The 15886-nt window shown below is 39.9% G+C and overlaps 1 protein-coding gene across 1 annotated transcript in view; it reads right to left on the bottom strand.

The window, feature by feature from the left end:
- LOC110967306 (uncharacterized) overlaps positions 1 to 15886 on the bottom strand; it is a 34174-nt gene that overhangs the window by 2947 nt on the left and 15341 nt on the right. The window contains exons 5-12 of the mRNA XM_051960171.1: positions 14473 to 14623; positions 14235 to 14396; positions 11748 to 11857; positions 11545 to 11662; positions 11419 to 11447; positions 1436 to 1527; positions 1232 to 1346; positions 1111 to 1122 (exon numbers count right to left, since the gene is read on the bottom strand). Coding sequence (XP_051816131.1) covers positions 1111 to 1122; positions 1232 to 1346; positions 1436 to 1527; positions 11419 to 11447; positions 11545 to 11662; positions 11748 to 11857; positions 14235 to 14396; positions 14473 to 14623 — 789 coding nt within the window. The remainder of the gene's footprint in view (positions 1 to 1110; positions 1123 to 1231; positions 1347 to 1435; positions 1528 to 11418; positions 11448 to 11544; positions 11663 to 11747; positions 11858 to 14234; positions 14397 to 14472; positions 14624 to 15886) is intronic.

A 15886-nucleotide genomic window follows, 5' to 3' on the forward strand; every position in this document is an offset into this window, starting at 1 on the left:
CTGGTGGCTCAGAAAGCAGAGACGCAGGTTAGTGTGATGTGCGATGTCGTGTTGTATCGTATCATATCATGTTGTATCATGTGTCATGTCGCAGCCCGGTCTCACGGGGATTTGTGAAACTGTCACGTCAGTTTTTGTTTCGGTTTCGTGCGCACCAACACGATGTCGTCATGTTTTTCGTGCCGCTCACCACGAGCGAAACCTGCTGTGGTAATCACATCTGAAAGTGGTTTATACCGGCGGATTCATGACGATCTAAGCTGTCCATCGGTGTTTGCGGCCGCGGTGGCGGCCGCCGGACATTCTTTAAATTCCTATGCAAATTCGGCGGATTCATGACGATCTAAGCTGTCCATCGTGTTTGCCGCGGTGGCGGCCGCAAACACCGATGGACAGCTTAAATCGTCATGTATCCGCCGGTATAAACCACTTTCAGATGTGATTACCACAGCGGGTTTCGCTCGTGGTGAGCGGCACGAAAAACATGACGACATCGTGTTGGTGCGCACGAAACCGAAACAAAAACTGACGTGACAGTTTCACGAATCCCCGTGAGACCGTGTTGCATGTCGGGATATGACCTGTCGTGTCGTGATGTGTCATGTCATGTTGTATCATGACGTGACGTGTCAAATCATGTTGTGTCGTGACATGTCGCGTTGTGTCATGTCCTGTCATACCACAGGTCCCGACTGTAGCTTCCTCTACTCCTGTGAATCCGTTTGTTCTGATCCAAAAGGAAACGTCTCTCCTACAAAAACACACACACACACACACACACACAAGGTGTGTACTGATGTTTGTTCATCAGAATCAAAGACCAGCCAGTCGGCCTGTTGGACAAGTGATGGACAGGTGTTATCAGTGCGCCCCATCCAGGTGAGTTACAGTCAGGTAAGTTTCCAGATGCCAGTCTGAAGGTGGGTGTGGTCAGAGGTGTCGCGTTTCCTACCTGAGGCCACATGGGATGTGAGCAGCGCAGGTCGTCATGGAGACGACACTCTGCCCACCGTCGCCAAAGGCGGAGCTTCCTCCTCGACCGCCAAATGTCCAGCAGCTCCCTGAGCACCTCCCCCAGAGTCAGCAGGAGCGCCAGGAGGACGAGGAAACACGCCACCAGTCCTGAGACAGACCGGTAAAACAGACTGGTGATACAAACAGGTGAGACAGGAGGATGGAAAAGACAAGTCCTGACCAGTCCTGAGACAGACAGGTGTGACAGATGGATCACCTGGGGGAGGACATAGCGATGAGGTGAGTCTCGGCGGGACGGACACAGAAATGGCCACAGTTGTCCAGGAAACGTTGAACAGAAAGTTGAGAAAAGGAGAAGCCACGCCCCTAATCTGTCAGGAGACAGAAGCAGAGACAGACAGGTACAGCAGCAACCTTTCACCTGAAATCCCACAGAAATCTGACCAATCAGTGAATTTACCTGCCGTAGAGTTTCCATTTGACCTGGATCAGTTTGAGGAAGACAGGGTTCATGATCAGGTCAAGCTTCCCTTCCTGGACCACCACCTGCAGCTGTGGGAGAAGCTCACTGTGCTCTGAAAACTGTAAACTATAAACTGTAAACTATAAACTGTAAACTATAAACTGTAAACTGTAAGCTATAAACTGTAAGCTATAAACTGTAAGCTATAAACTGTAAGCTATAAACTATAAACTGTAAGCTATAAACTATAAACTGTAAGCTGTAAACTGTAAACTGCAAACTATAAACTATAAACTATAAACTGTAAGCTATAAACTGTAAACTGTAAACTATAAACTGTAAGCTGTAAACTATAAACTACAAACTAAAATCTAAACTATAATCTAAATAATAAACTGTAAACTGTAAACTACAAACTGTAAACTATAAACTGTAAGCTGTAAACTGTAAACTGTAAACTAAACTGTAAACTATAAACTGTAAACTATAAACTGTAAGCTATAAACTGTAAACTGTAAGCTATAAACTGTAAGCTATAAACTGTAAGCTATAAACTATAAACTGTAAGCTATAAACTGTAAACTATAAACTGTAAACTGTAAGCTATAAACTGTAAGCTATAAACTATAAACTGTAAGCTATAAACTATAAACTGTAAGCTGTAAACTGTAAACTGCAAACTATAAACTATAAACTGTAAGCTATAAACTGTAAACTGTAAACTATAAACTGTAAGCTGTAAACTATAAACTACAAACTAAAATCTAAACTATAATCTAAATAATAAACTGTAAACTGTAAACTACAAACTGTAAACTATAAACTGTAAGCTATAAACTGTTAACTGTAAACTGTAAACTGTAAACTATAAACTGTAAGCTATAAACTGTAAACTATAAACTGTAAACTATAAACTGTAAGCTGTAAACTATAAACTGTAAGCTATAAACTGTAAACTATAAACTGTAAACTGTAAACTATAAACTGTAAGCTATAAACTGTAAACTATAAACTGTAAGCTGTAAACTGTAAACTATAAACTGTAAGCTATAAACTGTAAACTATAAACTGTAAGCTGCAAACTGTAAACTATAAACTGTAAGCTATAAACTGTAAACTATAAACTGTAAGCTGTAAACTATAAACTACAAACTAAAATCTAAACTATAATCTAAATAATAAACTGTAAACTGTAAACTACAAACTGTAAACTATAAACTATAAACTGTAAGCTATAAACTGTTAACTGTAAACTATAAACTGTTAACTGTAAACTAAAACTGTAAACTATAAACTGTAAGCTATAAACTGTAAACTGTAAGCTATAAACTGTAAGCTATAAACTTAACTGTAAGCTATAAACTGTAAACTATAAACTGTAAACTGTAAGCTATAAACTGTAAGCTATAAACTATAAACTGTAAGCTATAAACTATAAACTGTAAGCTGTAAACTGTAAACTGCAAACTATAAACTATAAACTGTAAGCTATAAACTGTAAACTGTAAACTATAAACTGTAAGCTGTAAACTATAAACTACAAACTAAAATCTAAACTATAATCTAAATAATAAACTGTAAACTGTAAACTACAAACTGTAAACTATAAACTGTAAGCTATAAACTGTTAACTGTAAACTGTAAACTGTAAACTATAAACTGTAAGCTATAAACTGTAAACTATAAACTGTAAACTATAAACTGTAAGCTGTAAACTATAAACTGTAAGCTATAAACTGTAAACTATAAACTGTAAACTGTAAACTATAAACTGTAAGCTATAAACTGTAAACTATAAACTGTAAGCTGTAAACTGTAAACTATAAACTGTAAGCTATAAACTGTAAACTATAAACTGTAAGCTGTAAACTGTAAACTATAAACTGTAAGCTATAAACTGTAAACTATAAACTGTAAGCTGTAAACTATAAACTACAAACTAAAATCTAAACTATAATCTAAATAATAAACTGTAAACTGTAAACTACAAACTGTAAACTATAAACTATAAACTGTAAGCTATAAACTGTTAACTGTAAACTATAAACTGTTAACTGTAAACTATAAACTGTAAGCTATAAACTGTAAACTGTTAACTGTAAACTATAAACTGTTAACTGTAAACTATAAACTGTAAGCTATAAACTGTAAACTGTTAAATGTAAACTATAAACTATAAACTGTAAGCTATAAACTGTAAGCTATAAACTATAAACTGTAAGCTATAAACTGTAAGCTATAAACTATAAACTGTAAGCTATAAACTATAAACTGTAAGCTGTAAACTGTAAACTGCAAACTATAAACTATAAACTATAAACTGTAAGCTATAAACTGTAAACTGTAAACTATAAACTGTAAGCTGTAAACTATAAACTACAAACTAAAATCTAAACTATAATCTAAATAATAAACTGTAAACTGTAAACTACAAACTGTAAACTATAAACTGTAAGCTATAAACTGTTAACTGTAAACTGTAAACTGTAAACTATAAACTGTAAGCTATAAACTGTAAACTATAAACTGTAAACTATAAACTGTAAGCTGTAAACTATAAACTGTAAGCTATAAACTGTAAACTATAAACTGTAAACTGTAAACTATAAACTGTAAGCTATAAACTGTAAACTATAAACTGTAAGCTGTAAACTGTAAACTATAAACTGTAAGCTATAAACTGTAAACTATAAACTGTAAGCTGTAAACTGTAAACTATAAACTGTAAGCTATAAACTGTAAACTATAAACTGTAAGCTGTAAACTATAAACTACAAACTAAAATCTAAACTATAAATCTAAATAATAAACTGTAAACTGTAAACTACAAACTGTAAACTATAAACTATAAACTGTAAGCTATAAACTGTTACTGTAAACTATAAACTGTTAACTGTAAACTATAAACTGTAAGCCTATAAACTGTAAACTGTTAAATGTAAACTATAAACTGTAAACTGTAAACTATAAACTAAAATATAACTATAATCTAAATAATAAACTGTAAACTATAAACTTTAAACTATAAACCAAGGGCGTAGGTTTGGTCTCAACATCAGTTTATACATTCATGATCACGGATCCTGCAGGCGACGTCTGACATTACGGTGAGCGTATTGCATTTCCTGTTTCAGCGCTGTGTCGTGTTGTTAGCATGGCTTCTGCCTCTTCCTCTCCAGCTCAGTGTGCCACATGTTTAGTTATTCCTCTGCCTCCTTTAGTGATAACGATATGTGTAATAAGTGCAGCCTTTTTGTAGTCTGGAGGCGAGGCTCTCCGAATTGGAATCGCGGCTCCGCACCATGGAAAATAACCCGCTAGCAGCTAGCCAGGCCCCCTTAGCCGGTGCGGACCGCAATAGCTTAGCTAGTGTAGCATCTGTTAGCCGTCCCTTAGCAGCGCCCGAACAGCCGGGTGGATGGGTGACAGTTCGTAGGAAAAACAGTCCTAAACTCAAGCCTGCTGTCCCGGCTCACCACAAACCGCTTCATGTTTCTAATCGTTTTTCCCCGCTCAGCGACACACCCGCTGAGAAACCAACTCTGATCATATGGCAGCTCATAGTCAGAAACGTGAGCTAGCGACACCAGCGACCATAGTTATAAATGCTCCCAGGGCCAGAGCGGGCGACATAGAAGCAATTTGAAACTGCTGGCTAAAGATAATCGTAAATATAGTAAGATTGTTATACACGTCGGCGGTAACGACACCCGGTTACGCCAATCGGAGGTCACCAAAATTAGGCGTGGCATCGGTGGTACTTTCGCCAAAACCATGTCGGACTCCGTAGTTTTCTCTGGACCCTTGCCTGATCTGACCAGCGATGACATGTTTTAGCCGCATGTCGTCGTTTCGCCGCTGGTTGTCTATGTGGTGTCCATCAAACGACGTGGGCTTTATTGATAATTGGAGCTCTTTTTGGGGAAAACCTGGTCTGATTAGGAGAGACGGCATCCATTCCACTTTGGCTGGTGCAGCTCTCATTTCTAGGAATATGGCTGATTTTATTAGTACTCCTAAAGCATGACAACCCAGAGTTAAGACCAGGATGCAGAGCTGTAGTCTTACACACCTCTCTGCAGTTTCCTCACAGCTGTCACCCTCCAGTAATTCAGTTAATTCAGTTAACTTTATTGAGACTGTGTCTGTCCCCGACCACCAAAATTCAATAAATTACACAAATCAAAATATACAAAAGAAATAGTAACCACAAAAATTTAATAAAAATGAATACCTCTATTTCAACAGAGCAAAGAAACAGGACAATTACATGTGGTCTGTTAAATATTAGATCTCTCTTGTCTAAATCTCTGCTAGTAAATGAGTTGATAACTGATCATCAGATTGATTTGTTCTGTTTGACTGAAACCTGGTTGCAGCAGGAAGAATTTGTTAGCCTAAACGAATCAACTCCCCCTAGTCATATTAACTGTCATATTCCTCGAATCACAGGCCGAGGAGGAGGAGTAGCAGCAATCTACCATTCTAGTTTAAACTGAACCAGAGGCCTAAACCTGATTACAGCTCATTGGAAAATCTCACTCTTAGTCTCTCTCATCCAGATTTGAAAGCTCAGAAACCAGTTTTATTTGTTGTTATATATCGTCCTCCTGCTCCTTATTCTGAGTTTTTATCTCAATTCTCAGACTTTTTATCTGAATTAGTGCTCAGTTCAGACAAAGTTATTATTGTGGGTGACTTTTAACATTCATGTTGACGTAGACAGCGACAGCCTTACAACAGCTTTTAATTCATTATTAGAGCTCAATTGGGTTTTCTCAACATGTAAATAAACCAACTCATAGTTTTAATCACACTCTTGACCTTGTCCTGACTTATGGCTTAGAAATTGAAGAGTTAACAGTATTTCCCCAGAACCCTCTTCTTTCTGACCAATTTTATAACATTTCAATTAAAGTAAAGGATTGTTTAGCAGCTGAGAACAAATATCATTACAGTAGGTGTTTGTCTGACAATTCAGTATCTAAATTTAAGGAAATAATACCCTCACTGTTTACTTCAGCAACATTACTGATAAATCAGAAGGCAATATTATTATTTTACCCCCACAGAAGTGGATTATTATCTTAATAATGCTTCAGCCTCACTGCGTACAACTCTTGATAGTGTTGCACCTGTAAAAAAGAAAGTCTCTATCTCAGAGAAGACTTGCTCCTTGGTATAATTCCATCTGCGGACTTTAAAGCTGGAAAGAAAAGTGGTATTCCACTAATTCAGAGGAAGTGTATGTGGCTTGGAAAATAGTCTAGTAATCTATAAAAAGCTCTTCGTAATGCCAGGACAACTTATTATTCATCTTTACTAGAGGAGAACAAAGAACAACCCTAGGGTTTCTCTTTAGCACTGTAGCCAGGCTGACAAAGAGTCAGAGCTCTGTTGAACCTTTGTATTCCTTTAGCTTTAACCAGTAACAACTTCAATGAGCTTCTTTACACATAAATAGTTAATGATTAGAGATAAAATTAATCTGGCCGCTTCCTACAAATGTCACAGATGCTTTTGAATTGGCTGTTAGACCTGATGAATCTTTAGAATTCTTCACTCCTATATGTCTCTCTGAACTCATTTTCAACAGTTTTCTACATCCAAACCATCAACATGTCTTTTAGATCCTATCCCAACTAGACTCTTCAAGGAGATTTTACCTTTAATTAATTCTTCAATGTTAGATCTGATTAATCTCTCTTTAGTAACAGGCTATGTACCACAGGCTTTTAAGGTTGCTGTCATCAAACCTTTGCTTAAAAAGCCCACTTTAGATCCAGATGTGTTAGCTAACTATAGACCGATATCCAACCTACCATTTCTCTCTAAAATTCTGGAAAGAACAGTTGCAAATCAATTATGTGAACACTTACAAAGGAATAATTGTTTGAAATGTTTCAGTCAGGCTTCAGAGTGCATCATAGCACAGAAACAGCTCTAGTGAAAGTTACTAATGACCTTCTCATAGCATCAGATAATGGACTAGTCTCTATACTTGTTTTGTTAGATCTTAGTGCAGCGTTGACACAATCGACCACAAAATTTTATTACAGCGTCTAGAATATTCAATTGGCATTAAAGGGACAGCACTGGACTGGTTTAAATCCTACTTATCAGATAGGTTCCAGTTTGTGCATGTCAACAATAACTCTTCTGAGCATACTAAAGTTAATCATGGAGTTCCTCAGGTTCTGTCGTAGGACCAATACTTTTCACATTATACATGCTTCCTTAGGCAATATTATTAGGAAGCATTGTATTAACTTCCATTGTTATGCTGATGACACACAATTGTATTTATCTATGAAGCCAGATGAAACTGATCAGTTAGCTAGACTGCAAGATTGTCTTAAGGACATTAAACCTGGATGACTTTTAACTTCCTACTGCTAAATTCAGACAAAACTGAAGTCATTGTATTTGGCCCCAAACATCTTAGAAACTCGCTTTCAAAGCAAATAGTTACTCTGGATGGCATCACATTGGCCTCCAGTACTACTGTGAGGAATCTGGAGTTATTTTGACCAGGACATGTCCTTTAACTCACACATAAAGCAAGTCTGTAGGACTTCCTTTTTTCACCTGCGTAATATTGTAAAAAATCAGGAACATTCTGTCTCAGAGTGATGCAGAAAAATTAGTTCATGCTTTTGTTACTTCCAGGCTTGACTATTGCAATTCCTTATTATCGGGTTGTCCAAATAGTTCTCTCAAACATCTACAGTTGATCCAAAACGCTGCTGCGAGAGTACTGACAGGAGTGAGCAAAGAGATCATATTTCCCCTGTACTTGCTTCTCTTCACTGGCTTCCTGTTAAATCCAGAATAGAATTTAAAATCCTTCTTCTGACATATAAGCTCTTAATAACCAATCTCCATCATATCTTAAAGATCTGATAGTACCTTATTATCCTAGTAGAACTCTTCGCTCTCAAACTGCAGGCTTACTTGTTGTTCCTAGAATTTCTAAAAGTAGAATGGGAGGCAGAGCCTTCAGTTATCAGGCGCCTCTCCTGTGGAACCTGCTCCCAGTTTGGGTTCGGGAGGCAGACACCCTCTCTATTTTTAAGACCAGGCTTAAAACGTTCCTTTTTGACAAATCTTATAGTTGGGGCTGACTGGGTGACCCACAGGGGTTCGGCTTGTGTCTTCATTGCACAGCTGACTCCCTCTTGGACGTCCCTTCGTTCTGCCTCTAGTCATGCTGCTATAGGCCTATAGGCTGCTGGGGGACTTTCTTGACGCACTGAGCCCTTCTCTATCTACCTTTACATTTAATATGTATACCGTTATTGCAGTACATTCACTCTGTTTCCCCTGTGCTATTCTCCGAGTGTCCCTGGTCCCAGAGCTGGATGCTTCAGATCTGTGGTCGATGTTCCACCAGCTGGTCCAGTCTCCATCATGTCCACTGTGGGATGCTGCTGCTGACCTTCCTCCAGCCCTCTGCTTCCAACTGCCTTTTTCCACCAGTCAGCTCTGCATCGCCTTCACTATACTGTTATGCTAACTTACATACTGTTTGAATTTTACTGCTAGCTATATATGGAGTATGTTTAATGTCAGAGCCGTACATCATCAGAGTAAACTATGAGTCAGTTTTCAATGTTAGCTTATACTTTGTCTGTGTCACATATCCTGTCATACATGTATCCAAATGTGTGTTGTTGTTTTCCTTGCTTTCCCACCCCTCCCTCTTCTCCCATCCCTCCCCCTTTGCCCTCCTCTGTCCTTCTCAACCCGCCCGGCCCAGCAGGCAGATGGGTCCCCCCTATATAGAGCCGGGTTCTGCTCGAGGTTTCTTCCCTGTTAAAAGGGTGTTTCCTGCCACTGTCTCCTTTGGGCTGCTCTGGGGGTCAGGCATTTGGGTTCTGTAAAGCGTCTTGAGACGAGTTGACTGTAATTGACGCTATATAAATAAAATTGAATTGAATTGAATTGAACATTGGTAGGGACGATATAACAGCATAACCTGCATGTACACTTTTTGCTGGGGACGGGTCATTAATAAGACCAAACAGATTGGGTGAACGGGGGTCAGGGCTACATTTCTCACGAATATGAACCTAATTAATTGATAAGCTAATTGGTCTCTCTTTCATCTTCTCCCTTATTTTCTTCTCTAAAGTGCATCAGTGGGTTGAGCAATTATGGAAAAAATCTAAATCGGGATTAATTGAACTTTTTACCTCGATCATGATTAATGTAGATTATCTGAAGAAATGTCTGCATAGGCTGCAAATAAAAATATTTTTAAATAAATAATGTAGAAAACAATTAAATACATTTTAATTAATAAATAAATGCACTAATAGGTATTTGGTTTCAAAAGTGTAAAGTCACAACATGCTCTAGCCTTCTTTCCTTCTAAACCAGGCCGTTTACAAGAAGAAAAGCAGCAGCATGTGTTTTTTTTTGACTGTCAACACTTCCTGTGAAACACAGACTGGGACCTCTCTCTCTCTAAGCAGCTTCTTGCTCACGTTTTTCTGGTTCTATATTTTCCAGCAGAGTTCACTACATTTCTCACAGTTTAATTAACGTTAACAGTAGAAAACACATGCAGGAGGACAATTTTCTCTAAGCAGCTTCCTACTCGAGTTTTGCAGGTTAGCAAGTTCACACAGTTTAATGTTATGCTAACTCTGATGCAGGTCGGACTGTCAGTAGCAACAATAGTGGTGTGTTCCCCACGTCCACAACATTGACGTCTTTTTACATTACTTACAGTGTCGTCTGCTGCTGCTGCTGGCCGAAAAAAACTTCTAATATCCCTCCTCTTCGAAGGGGGCGGAGAAGGCGGCATGTTTATTTCTTGTGTATTTCTGTCGGGGCTGTGTGTGTGTGTGTGTGTGTGTGTGTGTGTGTGTGTGTGTGTGTGTGTGTGTGGCGGGGGGGCACATTCAGCAAGTGAAAAGGGGTAAATGCAAGTCTGAACCTGGTCTGAATATAATGAAAATAATTCACTTAATAATGGTAGGGTCAATTCTATCCTTACAACATGTGGGAAGACAATCACATGTCAGGAAGCCATCCGGCTCCTGACTGGTTTTTTGTTTCTGCCCCTGTCAGGATGCTGTTTCAGCTCCTGCCTGGTGTTTGTCCCTGTCTCCCTCTCTCTCAGCTGATTACCTGCTGAAGGACAGACAATTGCAGCATGAGACTCAGCTGTGGAGTAATCAGCCAACACGATTCACCTGCCTTCCCCTTTCTGTTTAAAAGTCCTCTGCTCCCCTCAGTGTGTGTGGGAGCATCACAGTTCAGACCTTCCAGGACATGGCTTTCCCCTCACTCCTTCCGTTTTCCCCAACTTTGGACGTTTGAGGATTTGTCCCCCTTGGATTCAGCTGTTTTTGGACATAAGTGGTTTTTCTTTTGTGGACTCGACTCCTTTAAAAAACTCAGAGTTTTTGGACTTGCCAAAGCTGTTTCCCTCCCTTTTGGAGGAGATTATCATTGTAGTGAGTACGTTTCCCTTGTGTGTAGATCTGCTACTGAACTTTGGATTTTAGTTAAATAAACCAAATATTCACCACTTACTCCTGTTGCCTGCCTGTTGGTATCTGCGCCTGGGTTCTACTTCCACCATTCCTGACATCACAATTACCGATATAACTGAACTCATTATATAATGCAAATAAGGTTGCTTAAAAGTTGGTGGGGACAATTTGACCCTCTTGAAAAGTTGGTAGTGTTATGTCCCTACCGTCCCTATGCAAACCTACGCCCTTGCTATAAACTGTAAACTATAAACTGTAAGCTATAATCTAAATAATAAACTACAAACTGGAAGCTATAAACTACAAACTGTAAACTACAAACTGGAAGCTATAAACTACAAACTAAAATATAAACTATAATCTAAATAATAAACCGTAAACTACAAACTGTAAACTGTAATCTGTAAACTAAACTACAAACTGTAAACTATAAACTGTAAACTATAAATTTTAAATTTTATTACTAAAACTCACTGGAGACGTGGGCTCATTGACCACAGCTTCTACAAAACACAGACAGAATCAGGTACAACAATCAGGAAAACACCATCAACTATGATAGTAGTACTACAGTAGTACCACTAGTATCGATAATAGTACCTTGCAGGTGCTCCTCAGAGTGTTCTGCTGGTGGCTCTGGTTCCAGCAGGTTCAGGTAGAAGTACTGCTGTCTGGTGATTCTGTCTTTCACCTGGAACTGACTGAGCGCCAGCTGAGCCTGAACACAACAGTCACATGTCACCACAGCAGTTTTCTGGAACAATCAGAGCCCTGTTTTCTGTCAGCAGGCGGGACAACATTACCACTGAAGTCATCTGACCAATCAGAGCAGTTATACAGAGCTGTCCGTCAGCATCCTTCACCCCTGCATCCGCCCCGAGCTCCAGCAACAGGCGAGCTGCATCACTGCGCCCTGGGAACACAAGGAGTCAAAGGTGAAGTCAGAGGTGAAGTCAGAGATGAAGTTAGAGGTGACATCACTGCACCGAGGTTGGCTGTGAGCTCCAACAGCAGGCGAGCTTATGGCAAGTCGTTTTAACATTTAATGCCCAGACTGGATATTCGCTACAGATATCTGTAATTCAGTTCTTCCTAGTCGAAGAGAACGTTAGAGATATCAACAACTCTATTTCTCCTATCCGTAATAATCATTTCAGATATCCACAAATACATTCTTCCTAGGAGAAATGATGTCACTTTTGCCATTCATGTGTATGGGTTACGTCATTGCGCCTATCCATAATTCAGTTGCAGATATCCACAATATGAGTTACGGATATCTGCAACTGAATTACGGATAGTCAAAATTCCAATTCGAGATATCTCCAACCCCTCCTCAATTACAGATATCTACATGTTTCTTTATGGATATCCATAACTCAGTTTTGACTAGGCGGAATTCGTTGTAGATATCTTAAATTAAAGTAATGACTAGTCAAAATGACGTTGTAGATATCTCAAATGGGAATTGCGGATAGGCAAAACTTGATTGTAGATATCTAAAATTATGTTAGAGATATCTTTAATGGATTTTGATAGAGATATCTAAAACTGGAGATATCTGTAATTACAATTCTGCCTAGGCGAAATGTAATTAAAGATATCTTGAATGACAGTTTTGACTAGACGAAATGACGTTGCAGATATCTGTAATGTCGTGCTATTAGTCCTCCCACTTTCAGGCGGAAAGCGGTGAAATGCCTGATTTGAACTTTTGACGCCTTTTATTGACGCCTTTTTTTTTGTCTGTCGTGGCCATGGCCTCCCGGCTGGACAACGTTTCCCTTTTTGACAGACTTTTCAGTACAACTACCCGTGCTCGACAGGAACTGGCAGCAAGAGAAACGGATAATATTGTGGATGCGACGAGACGGCTATTTCGCCGTCAGCCCCAACTCCTTCGGAGTAAGTGTTGCCAGCATAGGCTACATACCACCGAACTAGCAAGGTAGCAAAAGCGCGGCTAAATTCATTTCATTTTTCTGGCTATAATTAATTCAATAAATAGCAATCAAAGTTCCCGATCTCTGCTCTCTGCTCTCTCCCTCAGGTTTCTGTTTCTGCTGTTGCCTTGGTGCTGCGTCTAGCGTCTTAAAGGGACAGCAACATGCGTTCTATGAGTTGCTGGTTTACTGTGTGGGTTACATTCACATCTATATAAATGTCTTTTAATTGTGTACGAACCGCCCTTTGCACCACTGTATGGTGCACACTGTCACTATGCACATCTTAAATGTATAGGAAATGTAAATTTTGTATTTCTATTTTGCTTTTTATTGTACTCTATATCTTCATGTAGTTTAAAACTTACATGCCTCTTTACCATACTTATCTCTCCCCTTTTTGAGCTACTGTTAATGCCAATTTCTCTTGGAGATCAATAAAGTATCAACCTGATGGACAGGTTTGATTGATCTATGTATCATGTGTTGTTTTCATTTTTACCTTTACCTAACACTGCAATCTCCCCATGGGATGAGCGTTGTTGTGGTGTGACCATGTGTGCCTGTGTGCCTGTACAGGGCTGATGATGGTTGGACGCTCATCCCATTCGGCCGCATATGGATAAATAAACAAAATTATTATTATTATTTTTGCCTTTTTATTGTGATGGTGGCAGTGAAGAGTGACAGGTAAAAGGGAGAAGAGTAGGGGCAAGACATGCAGAAAAGGGCCGCAGTTAAGAATCGCACCTGAGCCGCTGCACATGGAGCGCCTGCTTAACCCGATGAGCTATACATGGAGCTACCAGGTACCCCGTAAGTAAAATTATTTAATAAATACCAGCGCACCGACCCAAACGACCGAATGAAATAACGTTCAATCCGCCCCTGCCTAAAATAGAGCAACGTCATTCCGACGAGTCATAGTGACGTTTAAGATATCTTTAACTTACATTTCGCCTAGTGGAAACTGAATTACGGATATCTGTAATTTTCATTTAGGATATGTGACGCGTTTCATGACGTTTCAGTTACGTCATTAGAGATATCCGTAATTCAGTTTCGACAAGGCGAAACTGAGATTTAGATATCTCTATCTGTCCTTTCGGATAGTCAAAATTACGTTATGGATATCTTTAATGAAAATTCCGGATATCCAAAATTCATTAACGCCTAGTCAGAATGGAGTTGTGGATATCCGCAGTCTTAGTTCTGGATAGTGCACTCTAGGCATTAAATGTTACAACGGTCATAGCGAGCTGCATCACTGCGCCCTGACAACACAAGGAGTCAAAGGTGATGTCAAAGGTGATGTCAGTGGTGAAGTCAGAGGTGAAATCACTGCACCGAGGTTGGCTGCGAGCTGCAGCGGCGTCCTCAGTTTGTAGTCGGTGGACCCGATGATGGCTCCAGCCCGCAGCAGCAGCCTGATGGCTCCAACGGCATCGTTCTTGGCAGCGTAGTGAAGCGGCGTCTGCTGGTCCAGGTGAGTCCGAGCCTCCAGGTCAGCTGACGGCGACACACACACACACAAACATCAGACTACCTGAAGTCATCATGGCCCTCCGGCACTGACAACACTCACCTTTGTGGTCCAGCAGGAACTGAACCATGTCCTGGTAGTCCAGCGCCGCCGCCACGTGCAGTGCTGTGACTCCAAACTGATCCGGGCGATGGAGGTCGGAACCGCGGTCCAAGAAGAACCGCATCACATCCACGTTCCACGCCCTGGAGATCTGAACACACCTGCTGCATCACTGACTGCACAGGTAACAAGACAGGTGAACAGCTGGACTGAAAATCATGGGTTACAATCCTGCTCTCTGATTGGTTATTGTTGCTAAAGGCTTTTTAAAGGAACAGTCTGTGTTCTGCTCTCTGATTGGTTACTGCTGCTAAAGGCTCTTTAAAGGAACAGTCTGTGTTCTGCTCTCTGATTGGTTACTGCTGCTAAAGGCTTTTTAAAGGAACAGTCTGTGTTCTGCTCTCTGATTGGTTACTGCTGCTAAAGGCTTTTTAAAGGAACAGTCTGTGTTCTGCTCTTTGATTGGTTACTGCTGCTAAAGGCTCTTTAAAGGAACAGTCTGTGTTCTGCTCTCTGATTGGTTACTGCTGCTAAAGGCTTTTTAAAGGAACAGTCTGTGTTCTGCTCTCTGATTGGTTATTGCTGCTAAAGGCTTTTTAAAGGAACAGTCTGTGTTCTGCTCTTTGATTGGTTACTGCTGCTAAAGGCTCTTTAAAGGAACAGTCTGTGTTCTGCTCTCTGATTGGTTACTGCTGCTAAAGGCTTTTTAAAGGAACAGTCTGTGTTCTGCTCTCTGATTGGTTACTGCTGCTAAAGGCTTTTTAAAGGAACAGTCTGTGTTCTGCTCTTTGATTGGTTACTGCTGCTAAAGGCTCTTTAAAGGAACAGTCTGTGTTCTGCTCTCTGATTGGTTACTGCTGCTAAAGGCTTTTTAAAGGAACAGTCTGTGTTCTGCTCTCTGATTGGTTACTGCTGCTAAAGGCTTTTTAAAGGAACAGTCTGTGTTCTGCTCTCTGATTGGTTACTGCTGCTAAAGGCTTTTTAAAGGAACAGTCTGTGTTCTGCTCTCTGATTGGTTATTGCTGCTAAAGGCTTTTTAAAGGAACAGTCTGTGTTCTGCTCTCTGATTGGTTACTGCTGCTAAAGGCTCTTTAAAGGAACAGTCTGTGTTCTGCTCTCTGATTGGTTACTGCTGCTAAAGGCTTTTTAAAGGAACAGTCTGTGTTCTGCTCTCTGATTGGTTACTGCTGCTAAAGGCTCTTTAAAGGAACAGTCTGTGTTCTGCTGTCTGATTGGTTACTGCTGCTTAAGGCTCTTTAAAGGAACAGTCTGTTCTGCTCTCTGATTGGTTACTGCTGCTAAAGGCTTTTTAAAGAAACAGTCTGTGTTCTGCTCTCTGATTGGTTATTGCTGCTAAAGGCTTTTTAAAGGAACAGTCTGTGTTCTGCTCTCTGATTGGTTATTGCTGCTAAAG

The sequence above is a fragment of the Acanthochromis polyacanthus genome, chromosome 15 (genome assembly GCF_021347895.1).
Source record: "Acanthochromis polyacanthus isolate Apoly-LR-REF ecotype Palm Island chromosome 15, KAUST_Apoly_ChrSc, whole genome shotgun sequence".
NCBI lineage: Eukaryota > Metazoa > Chordata > Actinopteri > Pomacentridae > Acanthochromis > Acanthochromis polyacanthus.